General features: G+C 38.0%; 1 protein-coding gene across 1 annotated transcript in view; it reads right to left on the reverse strand.

Moving 5' to 3' along the window:
• The window catches only part of LOC149247035 (uncharacterized), a 238,722-nt gene that overhangs the window by 84,298 nt on the left and 131,724 nt on the right, over nucleotides 1-22,700 (reverse strand). The window contains exons 6-8 of the mRNA XM_089443164.1: nucleotides 14,628-14,768; nucleotides 14,254-14,395; nucleotides 14,011-14,172 (exon numbers count right to left, since the gene is read on the reverse strand). Of these exons, the coding sequence (XP_089299290.1) occupies nucleotides 14,011-14,172; nucleotides 14,254-14,395; nucleotides 14,628-14,768 (445 nt within the window). The remainder of the gene's footprint in view (nucleotides 1-14,010; nucleotides 14,173-14,253; nucleotides 14,396-14,627; nucleotides 14,769-22,700) is intronic.

Below are 22,700 nucleotides of genomic sequence, written 5' to 3' on the forward strand. Positions count from 1 at the left end.
ATGAGAGGGATTACAGTGCAGATACAGCAGTGACAGTGGCAGGGCCATGGGCAGCAGCACGGATGTAGAGGGAGTTGTTGTACAAAATCAGCAGTGCAGTGGCAGGGCCATGGGTAGCAGTAAGAGGAAATGGAGAGACATCGAACTGTAGTCAGACAGACTACAGGCAATGAGGGGCAGGATCCTCGAGGTACCCAACCTCTTGGATTATACCTTGCTATGGGAGCCCCGAAGAGGAGTAGCAGAACTGACGGAGATGTCAGAGTTGGGAGATCAGTTACTTACTTCTCAGTAATTGAGTTGCAGTGCAACAGTTAGCAGTGGCAGTGCTATGGGCAGCACGATGCAGCATGATGAGAGGGATTGCAGTGCAGATGCAGCAGTGGCAGTGGCAGGGACATGGGCAATAGAACGGATGTAGAGGGAGCTGTTGTACAGATGAAGCAGTGGCAATGGCAGGGCCATGGGTAGAAGTACACGATGCAGCAGTGCAGAGGATGTTGGGCAGCATGCCTAGCATCAGCATAAGGACAGATGTCGAATGATCAGGGTGATACTCAGTGGAGAGTATTACTAGAGCACAGTCCTCGCTAATAGGGAGTGTTGATTTGGGGTAGCATTGGATGTCCTCTAGCCACGAAAATTGGTGGAGAGGCTAAAGCACATGAGATTTCCAATACCCAGAAATGGTTTGGGCAGAATCTAACCAGTTTGGGAGATATTAAAATAATTAATATTTTTAATGGAGTCCCTAAGTCTAAACTTAGGGAAAATAAATTATTAATGTGAATTAATATAAAACTGAGTTAGAATGGTCCAAATGTCATGGATCAAGCCAGATCTAATCTTAGTTGTTGATTAGGGACTTAATCTCGGTCGTTGAATTGTCAACAAGAAAAGTATAAGAGGAGGCTTGAGGGTCACTTGGAGGACACACCAAGTTGATCAAGAATTCGATTTTCTGGGGCAGGGCTTGCTAAGGAAATCGAAGGAGTGATCAGAGTTACAGCTGAGGGGCAGTGAATACAAAAGCAAAGAGGCAGAGAGGGTACCAGGAGCATCAGCACAAAAGCCAGGAGAGGGTTGACGCAGAGCCAGCTAGAGGCCACACAGAAGCAACCAGAGGCCACGCAAAGGCAGCCAGGAGTTGCGCAATGCCATAGAGAGCCAGCGTGGGTGATGTAAAGGCTCCAGAGGCTAACACAGAGCCTCCAGAGGCTGATGCATGGCTAGTTGGGGTGACGTTGGGTTGACATTGGGCCAGAGAGGTTGACGCAGACCCTAGAGGCTAATGTTGGGAGATTTCGTGGAGGAGATTGGATCTGAGAGCTGTGGGATTGTACATCCGAGGTTTTTAGCTGGAATATCTGTCTCCGACAGAGAGGTACTACTGCCAAGAGAATTCTCTATTGGGTGAGCCATTTCTGGCACCAAGATTGTATTCTGAAATTGCTTAATAATAAAACCCTCAGATAGCCGCACCAGTTTTCCCGCATTGGGTTTTTCCGGGGACATTAGTCCAAAAATAACGGTATCACCTGTGTGCTTGTTTTTTCCTGCAGTTGATGATATGTATGTGTTGAGCATGTATTTGTATTTATTTTCAGTATTTACATGATAAATAACTTGTTAATTAATAGAACAAGTAGGAAGAAATAAATCAGAAAGTACATGAAGGATTTCTAACAGATAGACTTAGAAATTCCAACACATCCTAGGAGGTTTTTTAACCTCGCTGATTACCTGTGTTTCTAGACACATGCTAATGAGAAGAGATTTTTCCTTCTAGCTTAAACCCCAAAGCTAGGGTGAAATTTATTGTCAGATTATTAGGTGAGTCCTAGTGTTTTTAGTCGAGTCTAATGTAAAAGTTATTTGGGAATAATTTAAGCTAGTTGGCTTAATTATTTTTACAAATCACTTGGTCTACTAGATCATATTGTGTCGCAGATGGGTTATGTGTCTTGAGGATCTAAGCTGAATGTGTATTCCCCTTTTGAGGATTGAAAATGTAAAATCTTATGTATTAGAGGGTGGAAAAAAATTAAATCCCCTCATCTGTAAATTAATTAACTTTTCTAGCAAAATCAAATTAAATCCTAAGCTAGAAAATTTATTAATTAGAGTCAAAGTTAAATTGTCTTAGCAAAAATAATTCTCCAAGTGGAAAAATTTGCTGGTCTTAAAAGAATCAATTTTTAAAGGTCCTCCACCAAGGGAATATTGTACATTTCAAAAAAAATTGGATCCTTGGACCTTGGTGGTTAACTCAAAGTCAATTTTTTAAGGAAATTAACTCAAAATAATTAATTTTGAGCTAATAAAAATGGAATTAAATAATAAATTCAAAAATTCCTCAAAAATGAAAAATCAAGGGCTGAGATTAAAAGATCTTGAAGAGTTTATCAATGGCCAAGATTATTTTGACAACTATCAAAGAAACTAGTCATTATTTTTCCACTTGGAGGATACATCTTTAAATTAGAGAGTCATTAGAGTCTCTAGCATCTTGATCTTTGTCTAGAATATTGTTGTTGAACCATTTTTTTTGAACTGTTGTCCGGCTGGGAACTATTTTTTCTGCTATAATAAAAGATATTGGGGGCAACTCGAAGTGTTTTTGTTCGTTGATTTGTGGTATGTATTGACTACGGGTTTCCTATGTTGTGCTTTATGTGATTATTTTGAGATAATACATAGTGTTTGCAAGTACTCAATCCTTGCTCTCCAAGTTCATAGACTGTGGGCAAGGATCGTTTTGCTTGGATCCCTAGTTTTTATATAGTGGATTATGTTGAAAAGTGTAACTAGGTTCGGTCTTCATAATGACATGTAATTGTGACTTTTGTAATTGATGTAATAAAGGAAATAAAATTATTTTTGTAAGCCTTGCTTCATGGGTTTCATGAGCAAGTGATTTTATTTTAGGTGGCTCCCATTGAGAGCCTTAGGATTTGTCATTAAGGTCAAATAATTAATGTCATGTATGAAGAGCTCTTCTTGAGCATATGTAAAATGTATATGAGTCAATCAAGTGTCTAGAAAGCCCTCCAAAAGATAAGCACAGTCCTCCTCTTCCTATGTCGGCCTACAAGATGATATAATGGCTCATGTCGGCTCACTCAAGAAGACACATCCATTCGGTGCTCATGTCGGCTTAATATATATGGACCAATCACTATAAATAGGGTGGAAACACTTCGCATAAAACACAGTTAACAGTTCGAATCCTTTTGTAGTTTTTGGAGGGCAGTTACAATGAAGTATTTCAGATGTCTAATCACAGTGCAGAACTTGGATAAGGTAAGGACAACGAGGAGATCTAGGGACAGAACCTCATAGATCTCTGTGGTTTTCAAATGGGTAGTAGCAGAGGCAAGTTCTGATATATATCTCTGAAATTTCGGTGAATAGAGACAACAAGGATTCAGATCATCTATATTTTCAGTGAAGGACAAGACTATAGTTCTGTGGAAGGGAATTCGGATCCATCTCTAAAGTAGATCACAATGGCAGCGAAGAAGTATATTGGTCTTTGTATAGACCACAGTCCGAAGCTCTTGAAGTAGTCACAGTTTCGTGTTATGCTACAGTGATTCGGTACTATCACTACTGGAAGAATTCGATCTCTCACAGAAGAAAGGTCACAATAGATCTCATTGTTGTTACAAAGAAGGAAGGGTTCGTTGGTATATTAGAAGGCAGCAAATATGGTTCAATGTCTGAAGTTTAAGGAACCCAGAAAAAGCAATCAAGAAGGAGGAGGAGGACTTGTGTCTTGATCAGGGAGTGGCTAATAGGTCAAGGGTCTTGGTCTTGGTATTCGTCAATTGGAATCTCTATAAGAAGAATTTGTGCGGGTTTTCCTCTCAAAGAGTGAGAGGTTTTGGCCTTGGCTCATAGCCTACATGTTGTGTCTCTTGTCTATTTATGTTCTTGCATTGGTTACTGTTTGATGAAGAAGAACACTAAGAATCTAACGTAAAGAAGATCCTAATCTAATCAAGTAAAAAGCATTCACAAGCAGTCACCAAGAAGAGAAATCAACTAATTCTAATGCCCTAGATTTCTCAACATGGTATCAGAGCTAAGGTGTTGAATTCAAAGGAAGGGCATCTAATTAAAGAGACATTCAAGGATCGAGTTTCAAGAAAGGCATCAAAGCAAGTTGAAGGTTATCAAAGCAAAAGATCAAGATCTACACTGACAAATCAAACCCTAGATCGAAGACGCAGTCTACAACAGCAAGAGCTTTTGTTTCTATACTCCTCATCAAAAGACCACAAAGACCCTCATCAAGTTATCTACAAAGTAAGGTAGCTTGAAGTACTTTAAATCTGACGATCACATCATCTTGGAGAAAATTGAAACCCTAGTAGCAATTCTGATCTTGAAGTATCCTGAAAGTAAGAAGCCATTATCATCATCTTCAAAGCTATGAGGCAAGTTCCCTCTCATTCAAGCAAGGTTCCTCTCCTTGCCCTTGAAGAAGATCATCCAAGGAAGTAGGAAATACATCTTCTTCAACCATCATCCAAGTGATCAAGTAAGAAGATTTCATCTTCACTTGTCAAGTATCTTTCATTCTTTAATCAATTTGGTAAAACGACTTCATGTTTGCAAGGAGATCTATAATATGGATTGGTCATCGAAATTCCTTGCATAGAAAAGGAGGATAGATATAGTCCTCGAAGAAAGTGAATTCATTGAACATACCTCCTTTGAATTCATGGAAAGGGATTCTTATGAAAGGTCCCCTCATATAGCAATATTGAAGACATCAAAGAGATGTATATGATAAACTCGTAAGAATATTCTCTGAAGATGTGGTAAAGAAGGTCACATGACTTAGATTTGATCTACACAAAAATTAAATGTATCAAAGGATGAAGGGATATCTTCATAAGATCTCAACTACAAGATCTAGGAGAGATGATAAAGAAGATAATCACCATTGATCTAAAATACACTAACTGATGATCAAGGTAACAAATATCCATGGGGATAAGAAAGTTACCTCATTCGACAACTTGTGGTTTCTATGCAAGATAGAAGAAGACAAGTTGAGGGCAAAAGTGTTGAAGGTTAAAGGACTCAAACATTTGCTGGAAGGAAAGGAAGTTTGGAAAATTTTGGTCCTCAGAAAAGAAAGAAGAGCATAGTTGAGATTCAATGCTATGGAACTAAAGACTATGGAATTTACAAGAAAGATTGTCCTACAAGGACAATATCAAAAGAAAGAAAAGAAGCCCATATCAATGAAGAAGTGGAAGAAGCTGAAGAAAGGAAGTCCAAGAAAAGAGAAAGTGAGAGATCTCCACGAAGATAGTCTCCCCCACAAAAGTTCTTGTCATAACTCCTAAACCTTATAGGAGTTGGCCATAATAAATAATAAGATACATTGTGGCATCATGGAACCATTAGAAACAAGAGCTTGTGATATCACCATAGGAAACATGAAGGATGTCTAATAGTCAACTTAGAAGGATATAGCTCTTCTTGAGCATATGTAAGACGTATGAGTCAATCAAGTGTCTAGAAAGCCCTCCAAAAGATAAGCACAGTTCTCCTCTTTCTATGTCGGCCTACAAGATGATATAATGGCTCATGTCGGCTCACTTAAGAAAAAACATTCATTCGGTGCCCACAACCTCCTAAACACCAGCAAACTGAAGGTTAGAGCTCCTAGGCTCTACGCAATCCCGGCACTGGCAAATCAACCTCCTCAACCAACTGCATTAGCCCTCCTGGGCTCTGCGTGAGCCTGTCTTTGCCTCCCTCAGCCTTTGCATTGCCTCTTCCTGGCTCAATCTTGATGACACAGGCATTGTGTCACCCTTTCCTTGCTGCTACTCTGCTAGGAACAGCTTCTGTCACTCGGGACAGCTGTTTTTCTGTTGCTGCTGCTCTGCTCAGCTGATGTCCTTAGTTCTCCTGTGATCTGCAACCACGCTCTGATACCATGTTGGAATTTCTAAGTCTAACCCGTTAGAAACCCTTCATGTACTTTCTGATTTATTCCTACCTACTTGTTTCGTTAAATTAACAAGTTATTTACCATGTAAATACTGGAAATAAATACAAGTGCATGCTCAACACATTACAGATCATCAACTGAAGGAAACAAAAACAAGCACACAAGTGACATTGTTGTTTTTGGACCAATGTCCATGGAAAAACCCAATGCAAGAAAACCAGTGTAGCTTTTGGAGCGTTTTGTTATTATGCAGTTTCAATACAATCTGGGTGCCACAACCAACTCACCCAACAAAGAATAATTTCGGCAGTAGTACCTCTCAGTCGAAGACAGATGTTCCGGCTGAAACCCAGGATAATCACTCCAGCAGCTTCACAGCTCCAATCTGCCCCACGAAACCCCAGCATCAGCCTCTAGGGACAGTGTCAGCCTTTTCTAGCCCAGCATTTGCCCAGCGTTACCCTAGCTTGGCCTGCGTCAGCCTCTGGAGGCACTCGTCAGCGCTCTGGCCCTCTGCGTCGCCCACGTTGGCCCTCTGAGGCACTGCACAGCTCCTGGCTGCCTCTGTGTGAGCCCTGGCTGCCTTTGCGTGAGCCCCTGGCTGGTTCTGCGTCCCTCACTCTCGGCTACTGCGTTGATCCTCCTAGTGCTATCTCTGCCTCTCTACTTTTGTATTCACTGACCCTTCGCTGCAACTCTGATCATTCTCTCGACTTCCTCATCAAACCCAGCCCTAGAAAGTCGAAATCTTGATCAACTCGGTGTGTTCTCCAACTGACCCTCAAGCCTCCTCTTATACTTTTCTCGTTGGTCCATCAACGGCCGAGATTAAATCTCTAATCAACGGCTAAGATTAGATTTGGCTTGATCCATGACTTTTGGACCTTTCTAACCCAGTTTTATATTAATACCCATTAATATTTTATTTTCCTAAGTTTAGACTTAGGAACTCCATTAAAAATATTAATTATTTTAATATCTCCCAAACCGGTTAGAATCTGCCCAAACCCTTTCTGGGTATTGGATATCTCGTATTCCTTAGCCTCTCCACCAATTTTCGTGGCTAGAGCACATCTGATGCTACCCCAAATCAATATAAGGGAAGGGTAATTCAATTGCAGTTGGGCCGGAAATTCTCCAGGAGGCCAGGGGAATTCCTTCTAGAGGAGAAATCAACTAGGACATCATTTTTGCAGCAGTTCCAGGGCTTAGCGAGTTGGGTCATGTGTAAGCATTGTGCAGGCGTTGTACGACTAGCTAGTTTTTCCAGCTGTCAGAGCTAGATCAGGCTTGGTGTTCAGGTATTTGCCTCACAAATATTTAGGCCAGATTATTTTGCTAATTGGATTGCCAATTGGGCATCCATAAATTGTACTCAGAATTTCTCATTGTTGCTTAATAATAAAAACCCTCAGTGGTTGCACCGGTTTTCCCACATTGGGTTTTTTCAGGGACTTGTGTCCAAAAATAACATTGTTATATTTTTATGTGTGCCAGTATTTTCTCAGCTTCCAGATTATCTTCTGCAGTATTTATTTTTTTGAAGATTGCAATGTGATTAATTCCTTGTTTCCATAGCAATAAATTGCTAAATAAATTTACAGTTAGAAGAATTAATTCCAGTTGCTGCAATAGAATTTCAGTGGTGAAATTTTCACAGCTTTCAGCGCACCTTTCTTATATTTGGACTTGGCAGCATCAAGAGCATTTTTTGTTGGCTTGAGTACTTTTTCTTCCACATATTCCAAGACATCATTATCATCCAATATGGCTTCCAACCTGATCTTCCAAGAAGCAAAATTTGATGAGTCACCCAGCTTCTTTGTATACTTGAAGTAAGAGGTAGACATCTTGACCAACTCAAATAGGCTCCTTTAGCTTCTTCCAAAAATGATTGCTTCAAAGGTGATTTCTTTAGTCTCTTGTCTCCTTGGGCTTGTCTTCACCTTAGCTCTGATCCTATATTAATTTTCTATTTAGTACAAGCACTTAGCCCAATTATTTTCTTCAATTAGCAATCACTTTTAAATAAATTTAATCTTCCAACAACAATGAACAATTGTAGATAGAACTGTAATTCAAATGCAAAAGAATACAGCCAAGACGATGAGACAAGAGAGACACAAGATTTGGTCAAAGACCAGGGAAAAACCCTTTCAAATTCTTTTTCTATTAGATTCTCATCAAATGTTTAGCACAAAGATTACAATTTTCCAATTCAACAAGAAAGAGTCAAAGTCAAATCTTTGACTTATCCAACAAACTAACCAATATCTAAGAGATGAGACCAAAAGTCAAATTTGGTCAACAAGTCAAATCTATAGTTCTGGTCAAAATCAACAACAATTGTAGCAGCCCTAGCAAGTCAATGGTCAACAGTTAAAATTCCTTCAATTCAGCTCAATCAATAGTAAAAAAGAGTGGCCTAAAATTTAGTCAAAACATTCCCAAATCAGTGCCTCCAAATCACTTTGACCCGTTGAAACCCTAGTTGCAAATCTATGGTCAACATTGGTCAAACAACCCAAAAAAGTTCGCTCAAATAGTCTTTGACTTCAGCCCTCCAAAACAAATTCAAATCTAATCAAACCAAGTCAAAATGAGCAAAGTCAACGTTGGTCAAAGGTTGGTCAAAGTCCCAAAACAGAAGCAGAATTCAACCCAATCAGAAAGACTCTCTCCCCTCTTCACACGTGTAAAAAAATGTTGGAATATGTAACTAGGTATTTATAATGCCTATTGTAATCATGATTTTATGTATTTGATATTAGAGAGAAAAGAAATTTATTATTGTCATTCTTGAGGCATGGGTTTCATGCTCAAGATAAATTTATTTACAGGTCAAGCACCCATTAAGTGCTTCTAGGTTTGTCATAGAATTATGAAGTCAAAAGAGTCATTATCATACATGTAAGACTGCTTTGGAATTTTGTATCTTGTTCTCTGTTGTAGATAATTGCATTTTTAAACTTTTTCAACATTACATTCACCCCATAACATTATATCATCATTAGCAATTATGTAGAGAGAAAAATAACATCACAAAGGAGTGGAACAGTAAAGAACAGTGGAAGAAAAACATGCACAATAGAGACACCATGATTTACGTCAGAGACCATGGCAAAACCCCACAAGGGGGAAAACCCAACCATATTGTTCTTCTTAGATATCAATCAAAGTTTAGCTGAGATACAAAGTACAAATATCAGGAGACACCAATCAGATTAGGCCACCTAGGGCCAATCCAACAGCAGACCACATCATTGTTATAAGAGCATAATATACATCACTGTCATTGTCATACTTCACAGTTGTTGTCATTAAGGTTCCGCCATCATAGTCATAGCAACCTCATGGAGACAAACCATACATTAGTGTCTTTGTCATACGCTAGGGATCACTTCCATGCATCAAATGCCTTGTAGATCATTGTCACATATCAAGAACATTGTTATGAAGATCAGGGCATTGTCAAATACATTGAGGTCAATGCTATTTATATATGTATCAAGATCATTATCACAACCTTGCTGTGTTTGTCATACATCATTTCATAAACACAAGTATCAATTATAACTATCATAAGACAAGGTCACAATTATGTCAAGGCTTACTCTGTCAAATATCAAAAATATCTCTATCCAAAAATGTTACTACGTTATATCATTGTTCATACATTAATTGAAAGGTTTGTATATGTGTATGTATATATATATATATTAGTGAAACAGGAATCGCCGATTCTGGCGATTAATCGCGAGTATGAATCGGCTCGGCGGCAAAAAGTTCCGACTTGAAACTCGGCTCGGCGGCAAAAAGTTCCGACTTGAAACACCGCAGCGCCACAGAGCAGCATTCGAAGCCGCAGAGCCTACCACGTATGAAGTATTGATATGGTTGTGAGGCCTGAAAGTTTCTTGAGCGAAAAACAGGCGTGCGTGCACAGTGGATCGCAGACTGCGCTCCATTCACTGAAGAGAATGTTGAGCAGAGGCAGAGAGGGAGGGTCTTCCCTGATGCTCTGCAATATCACCGAGGGACAACTACAATCGCAGACGCACTGTTAGAGCAACTTTCCTGACCTCCAGGATGCCAATTAAGGCGAACATTATTGACGGAAATTGATTTCACCGTTTATTTTCATTTTCGTTTCACTTCCGTCAGCAACGGTCGGGAGATTTTTCTTTTACCGAGTTGTGGATATTGATAACGGGGATGGTTATTATTGTAAATTGATAACAAGGATGGTTATTATTTTTAATTGTAGCTTAGTAAAAATAATTATTATTAATGTGTATAATAATTATAATGATAAGATGATTGATAACTTTTATAGAAAATTTAAGATATTTGAAATAACTAATGGTGAATAAATTGGAAAAAAATAAAATTAAAAAATTTACATGGGTCATCAAGTATGAAATATAGACCTCTTGTACATCAAAAGCAGTTAGACAATTTTAGGGATAATTGTTATTGAATGGTATTAATATTTATAATCTACTTGTATTCGAAGGAAATGGGGATACATGGAAATGATAAATTTGATGGCCTTATCATTTCCATGCAATATAAAAATATTACTAATTTAATTTGCAATAACCATATTTACAAGTAGACGTTACTAAAATTATATTTAATTTAATAAACGTATATTTTTATTTAATTCAATATATGTGTATATTTTTATTTAATGAATTTGCCGATTTTTTCCCGATCCGATTAAAACTCTTCGCTCTTTTGCCTCGCCGATTTATTGCCGATTCCGAGTCTGGTAACATTGATATATATATATATATATATATAAACCATAGCGTAATGTGATCCATAGTGAAATGCCACAGAATCAAACAATACCACTTGTAACATAATTCGATACCACAAATTCAAACGATAATACAATTTGATGCCACAAAGTCAAACGATAATACAATTTGACGCCACAAAGTCAATCGATGATGCCATAGAGTCAAATGATACCACACAATATAGGTTTGCCACGATGCCACAGAGTATAGAGATACAAGGTATAAAGTATAGCAATGCCAGAGTAGAGATAACGATGCCACTATAGAGAGCGATGCCATAAAACATTGATGCAAGCCACTATAATGACATTTATGCGAGCCACTGTAAAATTGTAACCCATAAAAACATTGATGAAAGCCATTGTAATACCATTGATGCGAGTCACTATATGGTGCGAACCTTAGAGATAGTGAGCCATAGAGATGAGCTGCAAACAACTGTAGTTATATGTGGGCCAACAGAACAAGCCATTGTAACAATGTGAACCAATAGAATGAACCACCTTAACAATGCAAACCAATAGAATGAGCCATTGTAATAATACGAGTCAGTTGTTGTAGAATGTGTGCACTGTGTATACAAATGTCAGCCACGCATAAACAAAGCAAGCCTCAAAAGAATACAATATGAGCCACATTGAGCCATAGAGAGACATGCAAGCCATAGCGAATTATGCAGCAATGCGATCCACAGAGAATTATAAACCATAGAGAATAAATGTGAGCTTACAAACCAAACGTGATCCAAGGAGATGTGTGTCCTTTATGAAGCATAAAGGGGTCAAATATATAAGCTTCTATATGGTCTGAATGGATGCCTCTATTTATGGAACCGACCAGAGTTTGTAACATAACAATTTATTATTTGCCACTTAATTATTTTACTTGGATTCTTGATGGGTTGACTTTGAGGATTACTTTGCCCAATATGGAATTTTCCATGTCAAATACTAATGAGAGGAGTGCCAAACCAATTTGCACATATTAATAATAATATTTCTCTTTGTTCAATTGAATTCTTCCTTTGGGGTAGATGGGTTTCCTATGGGGAAATTCATCCCAAAGCTGCCCAAATTTCAACATTCCTTTATCCAATAAATCTCTTTAGCCTTGTCTAGAAAATGTCCTCAATAAAACAAACCAACCACAACCCAAGGTCTTGAAAAAATACACTTTACAATTCTTCTTTCTTTCATTCATGTTCAACTATGCTACAATGGGAAGAGGGAGTCTCCTACACCGTATCTGTGAAAATTTCTTGAAGTGCAGCAGCTGGAATTAATTCTCCTAACTGATTAACAGTTTATTAGTTTTCTGATTAATACCAAATTAATCACACTGCAAATTCTTCACAAAAAAATACTACATAAGAAAAAATAGAAACTAAGAAATGCTAGCGCACATAAAAATTGACACCATTATTTTTGGGCAAAAGTCTCCGAGAAAACCCAATGTGGGAAAACCAGTGAAGTAGTTGAGGGTTTATATTTTATTATATGCAGCAGAAAATATGAGTACAATCTAGATGTTGAAATTTGGCAATCCTACAGAGAAAATATTGGGAAAATTATTGTGAGGAAATTTTCCTCACCCCACGAGCAATTTGGCACCGAAATTGGCCTCAAAACCCCCTCTGCGAACTATGTCACCCTTTGTGCAGGCACAATTTCGCGTTTCCTGGATTTCTCTTTGAACTACCTATCCAACCTGCTACTGACTTTCGAAGTGTCTCTCCTGACCTCTGTGAATTTTTCCTGCCTCCGAAACTCTGAAATGACCTCTTGAATCTACAAATCGAACTGCCTCCTAGAGGCTACTATGCAGCCCCTACACAGCCTCCCTGAGGTTATCTCTACCTCCCTACAAATGACTCTCCAGAACTGGAAATTTGTCCTCCCGGTACTATTGACTTCTCCTACCATCTGCAACTCACCCACTAGCTCAATCTCCACTGCTGAATCACTCTTGCTACTAGGAATTTGAACTACCTAGGGCAACTGAGTATATGAACTGGCGTGTTCTCCATCTACCCATCAACCTCTTCTTATAATCTCCAGTTGAGACTTCAACAGCCAAGACTAAAATTTAATCAATGGTTGAGATCATCTTCAAGTCGATCCGTGAGAGTTTCTAGAGAATTCTCACCTTTCTCAATTAAATACTATTAATTAACTAGTCTTCCTAAGTTAACTTAGGAAAAATTTAAATGATGGTCGTTTAATTTAATTAAGCCATCTCTAGGTGGAATTTCCATAAACGATTTCTGGGTTTTGGAGAGTTCATGTGTTTTAGCCTCTCCAAAAAGTGACGAGACTAGAACACCATTCGATGCTACAAAAACTAACAGTGTCATGGTCCTAGCCACTTTTACCAAAAAGAAACACTACAATCACCATATCAAACTCTAAATAAGGTAGTAGAACCAATGATTGAGCATAACTTTTCTCATGGTCATAGCTTTGACATATAAGCATGTTTTTTCCTTGGAGAACCTTGCAAGGAATCTCCTAAGCACTTCCTCGCATTTTGTAGATGACACCCAATGTGAACCCTTAGGTGTTGATTATGGCACCTAACCCGGTAGGGATATCAACTGAATGCAACAATGGCAACACAAGTGGTTGAACCGAAACTCCTACATGAAGCACAAAGTACTCAACCACTCAAGTTAGCTCACCAAGATCTCAACATTTAAGATAGTTATAAGAGCAATTTAACCAATAGGGACACCACCTATTGTAATAGTTATCAAATTATAGAAGTGGCATTCTTATTGAGATAGAACAACACATAATATAAGTAATAACCAAAATGGGAGGTAAAATGCCCATCAATAGTGATGATAACCCATTTTGGAAAGGGGGCTCTTTATCATCTCAAAGGTTACAGATGTACAACAATTAGAGACAACTGCCTAAAAACTAATTATCACCCCATCAGGGTGAACTATGAGATTATAATTATACATGCTCAAATTACAATGACAATAGGATAAAAGATGCTAAATAAGAATCAAATACAACAACAACATGTTACAGCAAATGTGAGAAAAATGCCCTCTTAATGATGCCATTAGAGTTGACTTCAGCTTGTACTTTTCAAAATTGTAAATTTAGAAATCAAGATTGGCTGATTTATAAACTGAAAGCTTGGTTCGTCACCGGCCATGACACAAGACAGAATAGAATAACTCAGATAACCCATGTCAGCCTACAAAATACTTACACGGAATGGAAAATTGCTGAAATCAAGAGAGCCTTCAGAATCACAGGGCAGCAGTACTTGAGAGACTCTAACTGCTTGAGATCCACATTCCAAAGTGGAACAATTGGACATATTCAAAGGCCTTGTTAACTGGCTGCAAGTTTGTGAAGGCCCTACAATAACCTGGTCAAAATCCTAGTTTCAGTATAAAAATTCCGCAGTTAAGCCAGCACAGGAAAGATAAAACATAAATTAATGATTAACCTGTTCCTCACGGTAGACATATGGTACACAGTAGAGACGTGTGGCACTACCATATTCCAGACAAATACCCGCAGTTGTCTCAATACCACAGTCAGAATCTCGTGCAATGAAAGGCTTATCCAATGCAATCCAACTACCTTGACTGTCCAGTGTCACCATTGAAATTTCAAATAAAGAGAATTTTGAAAGCACACCAAATCTTAACAGGAAAGATATAGAGATAGGAAACTTCTACACAACATTGTGCTAAACAAAAACACATGAAATGGCACTCGTACTTTTGTGGCATCAACCTCTCTATTACTTATATTAGCATTTGTTGAGCTCCTTCATGATACCACTCTAGTTCATGAAAATATAACATTAAAAATTACCTGAAAAGATTTGACAGAAGAATTTGCTCATCCCATAAAACAAATTCCAACTTGCTACTGCAACTGTCAGCAATCAAAATTTGTCGTCGTTTCAAATGACCAGATTTGCCTTGAACTTCTACTCTTCCAACCTTTTCAACCCTACAAATTAAGGAGATCAACCCTCTCAATCTCTATCAAGATAATAAAAATGCAAAGGATTAAATCATAAGACCATGCTGAAATACAATTTGATCAAAAGAAGTGGAATGCTCATAAATTGTTCAAGGAGAAAGAACTCCGATTGCCAGTAATACCATGAAGGTACTTGGGTAATTACTATTCATAAATGAGTTCATGTCGAAGCATAGATATTTAACATATTTTTAAAACATAAATTGATTGTTCTTGTATCCATCTCAGATATCAAAAGTAAGTAGTAAGAAATTTGTAATAGACTCTAAGTGCCTGTCTCCACTGTCTATAAATTTGTGAACTTCTCTGATTGTTTTGGGAGGCTTCTAGGCCCCAGAAATTGTTTCTGCAGAAGAAAAATACTCACAGAGAATAATTAAATTTCTATATTCTCAGAGGAGGCATCTCAAGCAAGATAGTATACACATCATGTTTAACTTTAATTTTCCAAGCAGAACACATTCTGTATCATTGACAGCCTTGATTTCATTGGATGACATTTCCTCTACATTTCTGTTGCATGAAACATGTCTGCGGCAAAAGTTTCCAAGTTGGCAATGTGTTTTGGAAACAAGTACTTCAAAATGTCAGAAAACTGGGAAACACGAGTATAAAAAAAAAAGGAAAAATATGAAAGAGATTACACAAAATTATAACAGTCAACATTTATGCAGTACATTTATAAGCTCGTAATCCTTTCCTACTAAACTAGTCAACTTTATTTCTTATTAATAAAAGCATCATTCCAAGAGAAAAACAACAGAAAGAAGTAATTGAAGAGATGAATATATACTGCCACAAAATGGAGATATTCGATAATGAAGTTTTAGAACTTGAGAATCCTAAATTAATTTTCCAAATCATGGAGTAGTCATATATCAAACAGAAGGATCACACAATGATGCACATAACGCATAAATATAATATATGGAAAATAATGTTATCAGAAACTTCCACGTTTCTTATTCCCCAAAAACATTTCCAGAACAAAAGAATTCCCTCTAAACTCCAATGAAGCTCGCGAAAAACTTCTTTTGGGATGCTTTTGAATTACAAACTTTTAACAAAATGTCCTAGTCATTCTGGAAATGAGAGGAAGCATATGATATCTTTCTTTTGTTGCAGTCAAACTCAGACAACCTTGGATTCAATAAAAATGCATGTGATATATCACATTAAAAATGATTTACCAAAACACGGATACAATCATACATAATATTATACATATATGCATACAACACCCACATGCTAAAAAACAACTTTCAAATGAATCGAACAATAATATGAAACTTATATTACCAGAAAAATGAAAACAGGAAAAGGAATGGGAATGAGAATGGAAGGAGAAATGGCGTTAGAGGGTTTTGGAGGACAAGAGACATGAACCAACCCACGTACCAATCTATATTACACATATAAATTTGATTAGTGATGTACTAATGTAGATTCAGCAAAAAAATGGTAACAAGAAATGGATATCCTGATCACTTGAGTGATGGCAGCAAACAGCGACGAGAGTCGTAGAGGTACAAACAGTCGTACAGATGAAGGTGCAGGTTGTCATACAGGTGCCTAGGAAGGTTGTACAGTAGGGTTGGAGGAATGTATGGCCATGGTGGCTTTAGGACAAGGATTTTCAATGGTTTAGCATCTATGTTTGATGGGAAAATAGTGATAAAGGGGAGAAGAATTTGGGAGCAGGAGGAGACCCAACACCGTAATATGCGAGAGGAATCCTTACTGGTATGGATTCAGGTGGATCATGTATGGCAGCAAGAATTTGTTGTGGATCATCCTGAAAACAGGCAAGGGTTTACAAATGCCAATGGCAATTCGGAGTTTGTATGATGTGCCCCTGGTGATCATGGGCATCCTCAAATTCCTGTGTTTGATAATGTGTACCAACATCAAAGCAATTCACAAAATGTTTCCCCCCTAAGCACATTCCTCTAAATCCAACTGAGAGTGAGGGTGGTGTCTACGTGGTGGTGCGCTCCTTAAATGCCAAGTTCTCCTATTGTAATTTATCCAGAAATTTGTTCTCTAGTATTATTTACCTCAACACCCTCATGTTAATAAGTATTTTCTTTCATAAGAAGAAGTCAACTTGTTTATGGACATTAACCTCCTAATCAAAAGAAATACTATTAATGCCAAGTGCTAATATTGCTTTGAGAATTTTGCAGAATGTGAACTGAAGGCCTCCACACTTCACTTAGTTTTGCACCATCATCCAGGTTAATTATTTAATATTATTTGGATGCAGCTCTATCTCCAAAGTTTCTCTAATCTTTCTCTTGGCAAAATTTCCCTTAAGATGATTTTGGCATTCACTAGGCATACTTGGTGAATAGTGTTATGCACATGCTCTGCTAGCACTTATATTTTGATTCTATCATGTCTCAGGTCTACACAATGTTTTTTCAACCTTACATGAATCGATCTGCCTCTCTCTCCAAAGTAAAGTTTTCGACATGAACATGGAATAGAGTCCACTCCTTTATGTAGATTGGGTCTTGACGGATCTTTTGTTGAATCCATCATTCTGCCAATGGTATTTGAGAGGAAGAAAATGTTATCAATCAAACTCTCTCCTGAGAGGAAAAGTCCTAATTCCAAAGGGAGATGTTAGAGGCAAATCTAAGGCAAGTCACCCACTGACACCTTGATGGCTTTGCCCGTCCTTATCAACTAAGCTAAATCATTGAACAGTGGAAGCAATCTTTAGCTTAAATTTTCAAGTTATCCAACAAGAGATTCAGTGTTCAATATAGTCCAAAATGAATGCTCAATGTATGATTTGCTTAAAACATCTCAACCACATAACAAATCACCAATGCTACATTTATCGTTATCGGCAATTTATTGCCGGGTGTCTAAAATTTAAAATATAGGCAATATTGGAGAAAATATCGGAAATTATTGTGAAACATAAAAATCAACATCAACATCAAACGCATTGCAACAACAACATCAAACAAACACATTGCTAAATAAATATGAAAAAAAAAATTGATATATAAGATGTATAAGATGTCAAATGGTACATCAAATATTGATACTGAAATAGGATATTTGTCTTGAGTCATAAGATCTGGCAAGGGGATACAAAATCACATGAAAAAAGAAACAAAATAAATGTATCTCATGAGATGAATTATGGCAATGAAAACAATAGATTTTGTATTATTTGCTTGATGAAAAATGGTCACAACATCCTCAGCAATGTTATCAAAACCAGACCAAAAGATTAGTCAACCAAAAAATACATAAGATATTCAAATTTTGAAAAGAACATATAATTCATGTGCATCCATCCAAATCCAGACCATTATACACAAATATGCAAAGTTTCTCCTGTATATAGCAAGGTTGCATACAACCTGTTAAATTCCTCTAACCCCAGCTAATAGCTAATCATTAATAGTTAAATCTCTAATACCGGATCTGATTTATTTATAGAATTATTTTATACCCAAAAATTATTTACTCGCTAAAATCTGAAAACTGCTAGAAAATAAAATAACTGGTATTTTAACTTTTAGAAATTAAATTTGGAGCAGAAATAAAATAGGGTAAATCAGTCACACTGTAACAAGAAAATTAGGGCCTAGACGCACAGAGAATACACAGAAAAATTACAGTTGTTGGAACCTAGAAATCAACACCTTTGGAAAATCGGCCTCAAGGATTTTAGCCCACTAGAAATCAGCTTTCTGTTAGATTTTGCAGCTCATACAAGTGCGTTCTGGTCTTCAGAGGGATCATTGAGACTAAAAATGTAGAGGAATTAATTATCTGCAAGCCCATGTAATATTCCTAAGGGAAATATCTTTAATTATGTCAATTAGTGATTTTTAATTATTTACTAAGTCTAATTTAGGGAAAGTCAATAATTAATTGAGATTAGCTGGGATAAGATCGATTTACCTCTAGAAGCTTGTGGAAAGTTTTTAAGATGATCTTAGTCATCGATTGGATCAAGTGAAATTCTAATCATGGTCATTCATTTGTGAATGAGGATGATAAAGGGAATAGATGGGCAGCATTGAAGATCATTCGAGTGGATGATTTTTAGAAGACACCAAATGGTTTCAGCCAATATTCCACCAAGTTTCGGGGACGTGGAGGCGAGGGAGCGGCGATACGCAGGAGCGGCCTATGAAAAAGCTCCCCACCAAGTTTTAGGAAACGTGGGGGGAGTCGGGGTCTTAAAAACTTATAAATATAAAATATAAATCGATGAATCATATAACTGAAACAAATTTAAAATGAAAAGCATGATCATTGATATCATTATCATATCAATTATAATCATACATCATACATGTAATTTTGTCGCTGTATAGTGTAACTACTAGTCTACTAACTTACTAACAATGCACAATGAAAATAAATTATAAAATTATAAATGTTTAAAGTTTTAAACTTTAAACCATATTGATGTTCCACTTCCAACTATGAGCGACAGCGTTCCATTCAATGAAGGAGCAGACAAAAGGTTGCTTGGTGATGGCAACAAGGTTCAGTTCAACGAAGGAGCAAACATAAAATGAAATGTGAAATGAACATAATGTAAACCCTTCACGGTCGGTCAACAAATATTAAAAATTACGATTTTTTTGTTTCATAAAAAAATTTGAGAACTTTTTCTAGGGAAACGACCCCTCAAGACCTTTTTCACCTAGGAAACGACCCCAATTGGAGGAAACAACCCCAAAATGGAGGAAAAGATCCCTTTCAAGTTTCCTCGTGTACCCTATTTTTTGGGAGCATGGGGAAACGTCCCCCTCTCGTCTCCAAGTCCCCAGAGCGCAAGGGAGCTAGGAAAATTGACCCCTAGGTGGGGGGAGGAGACCCCATGGAACACTGGTTTCAGCAACAGTGATTAAGGAGAGAAATTTCCAGGGTTATTCTTCATAAGGTAGATTTCTAGTTTCTGAGTTCCAAAGGGAGATCAGAGCCGAATTATTTCTACAAAAGAAGGTCGAGTTTGGCAGTGTGTGTTTGCCAGTTTACTAGTGCGAGTTACCAGAGGTCCAGATCAAGTTGCTAGTTGCCATTGTGAATTGTTGGAGGTAGTGTAAGTGGCTTGTGCGAGTTGTTGGAGGCAAGTATAACCTGCTAAATTGATTTCCCATAGGCAATGCACATTGCCAAGAAGGGCAGAGAAAGTTCCCAATTAGTCAATGTGATTGCAGGAAAGGAGTGAGAATGTAATATTCCTAATGGAATTATAGAATGATAAACAAAGAAAACATAACCAAAAACACACAGAAAAATACTCAAGCATTAGAACACCATTTTAAAGCCAAAACTACGCTACTGAACCATTTTATTAATAAATAGGAAGGTACAATTAGATGCAGGAAAAAATGCACCTGGGCTTGCTCAAGGCAAGCTAGCTAAGCCCAAATGAATAATAAGAATTCCCCCTCAAATATGTGGCTGCTCTATCTCCTGGCTCTGTGCTGAACTACCCCAAAAATACGTTGTTAGCTGAATGGATCTGTTGCTAGAGCCCTCTCTGGTGCTCAGAAAATTCTGGGAAATTAATCCCAGCCTCTCCACCAATAACCCACAAAAACCCAAGAAGGAATTGGCCAATGCTTGACTTCGAAAATTTGGCACTATTTCCCCTAGCTCCTCTAGCTGTTAGCTGAATTGGGACCTATTGAATTTTCTAAGTCTACCCGTTAGAAAATTAATCTGTATTATGCTAGTTTATTTCTTCTACTTGTAAATTCCAAACAAGTTCTTTACAACATTTAAATACCGAAATAAACACAATACAGTCACAACATCTACAGATCATCAACTTAAAGAAAACAAGCACACAAGTGACAATGTTATTTTTGGACAAATGTCCCCGAAAAAACCCAATGCGGGAAAATCGGTGCAGCTATTCTGAGGGTATATTATTATACAGTAATTCCTTGAGTACAATTGGGTGCCTAACCGGCTCACCCAACAGAGAAAAATACAGGTATTCAGAAAACTTGTTCCATGAAACCCTCTCCGGTAACTCTAAAGCTCAGCGCTGGCCCTTCTGGCCTCTGCGTCAGCCTCCTGCTGACCTGCATCAGCCCCAGGACCCTTTGCGTCAGCAGTCTAAGGTACTACACATCCTCTGGGACCCTCGCGTCACTCCAACGGCCTTTGCGTGGATGATGCAGTCCCTCTAGCCTTTGCACTGTGTCTGTTGGGCACTGCGTGGCCTAAACTGACTGTTGCTCTCGCTCTCCCTGCTTCTGCATTGGTCTCTCAGTATTGTCCCTGCCTCTCTGTCCAGTACTCACTGCCCCTCATTGTTGATCACTGATTCACTTTTGCTTCGCAACCCCTCTCTAGCAAAATGAATGACTGATCACTCTGGTGTGTTCTCCAACTAACCCTCAAGCCTCCTCTTATACTTTACTCGTTGGTCCATCAACGGCCAAAATTAAATCTCTAATCAACGGCTAAGATTAGATTTGGCTTGATCCATGACCTTTGAAACCTTCTAACCCAATTTTATATTAGTACCCATCAGTGTTTTTAAAACCGGAACCGGTGACCGGACCGGTCCACCTAATGAACCGGTTTACCGACCGGAACCGGTCTAACCGGGACTGGTTTGGTCTAAACGAACCGGTTTTTAAAAAATACATTAAATAATTAATTTTTAATGAAACAAAACTATTTTTAAGATGTAAAACCATGATTCCAAGCCAATAGAGACAAAATATGCAAAGTTTGCTCATTTATATACCATGCAAAGGTGAATATATCAAAATGGCACCGAGTGCAATACATATCATCGACAAAATAGAAAAATACATAAGAAATGAGGCTCTAAATGGCCTATAAAGTCCAAAAGCAATGCTGCAAGCTATGAGGCCATTGGCCTACTACAAGTCTACAGTGTACACATGATCAATCATCAAGTCCATCACCACTACTAGACACAGGATCATCATCAGGAGCTACATAGACATCATCTGGTTCAGAGTCTGAGGATGCCTCTGCCTCATCTGCAACATCAGAATCAATGCCACCAATGACAATAGAAGTGGACCTAATGGAAGCACGAGTTTTTCGACCTGCACGACTAGTGCCTTCCATTGGTTCCTTGCCTTTCCTTGATGCCGCTACTGATCCTGGTTCTGATGCCGCCACATAATCTGCCTCATCCTCCGCTAAAGCCATGTCGATATCAAAATCAGCCTCAAACACAGGATCTTCAGTCTCCTCCACCCATTCTGATGTTGGATCAATATCGTCCAACACAATGGGATCTAGATCAGGTGATTTGCTCATCATTTGGTTCCTCCTCAGTCGAAGGTTGTATTGCACAAAAACAAGATCATTTAACCGTTTTTGTTCCAAACGGTTTCTCTTCTTCGTGTGTATGCGCTCAAAAACAGACCAATTGCGCTCACAACCTGAAGCACTGCAAGTTTGACTGAGGACTCTAATTGCAAACCTTTGCAATTGAGGACACTGGCCACCAAATGACTCCCACCAATGTGCTGCAAAGAAAAAGACAATAATTAGTAACTTAGTTTATAATTTGAATTGTAAAGAACGTAAACAATTTTAACTTGAAATGAAAAACAAAATGGAAATTGGAATTGCTTACCTGGTTGATCCACATCTCTTGCCATCTTTGCCAAGTTTTTGCCAAAAGTACCACTTGCTTGATTGAAAATAGTAAGCTGTCTATGTATATCCAACTGGTCTACATGGTTAGGGACCATGCGCTCCAAGCAATCAATCAATCCAGCTCTGACCTCCCCATCATGCTGATCTCCTAGCCGATTTTTATAGTGATACCTTGGGTTCAAAAAATACCCGGCTGCATGTATAGGACGATGGAGTTGATTGTTCCATCTGTTATCAATGATCTCCCATATACGG

This window comes from Pinus tabuliformis, chromosome 7, assembly GCF_031772625.1.
Source record: "Pinus tabuliformis cultivar Carrire ecotype Pingquan chromosome 7, CPIR1, whole genome shotgun sequence".
Lineage (NCBI taxonomy): Eukaryota > Viridiplantae > Streptophyta > Pinopsida > Pinales > Pinaceae > Pinus > Pinus tabuliformis.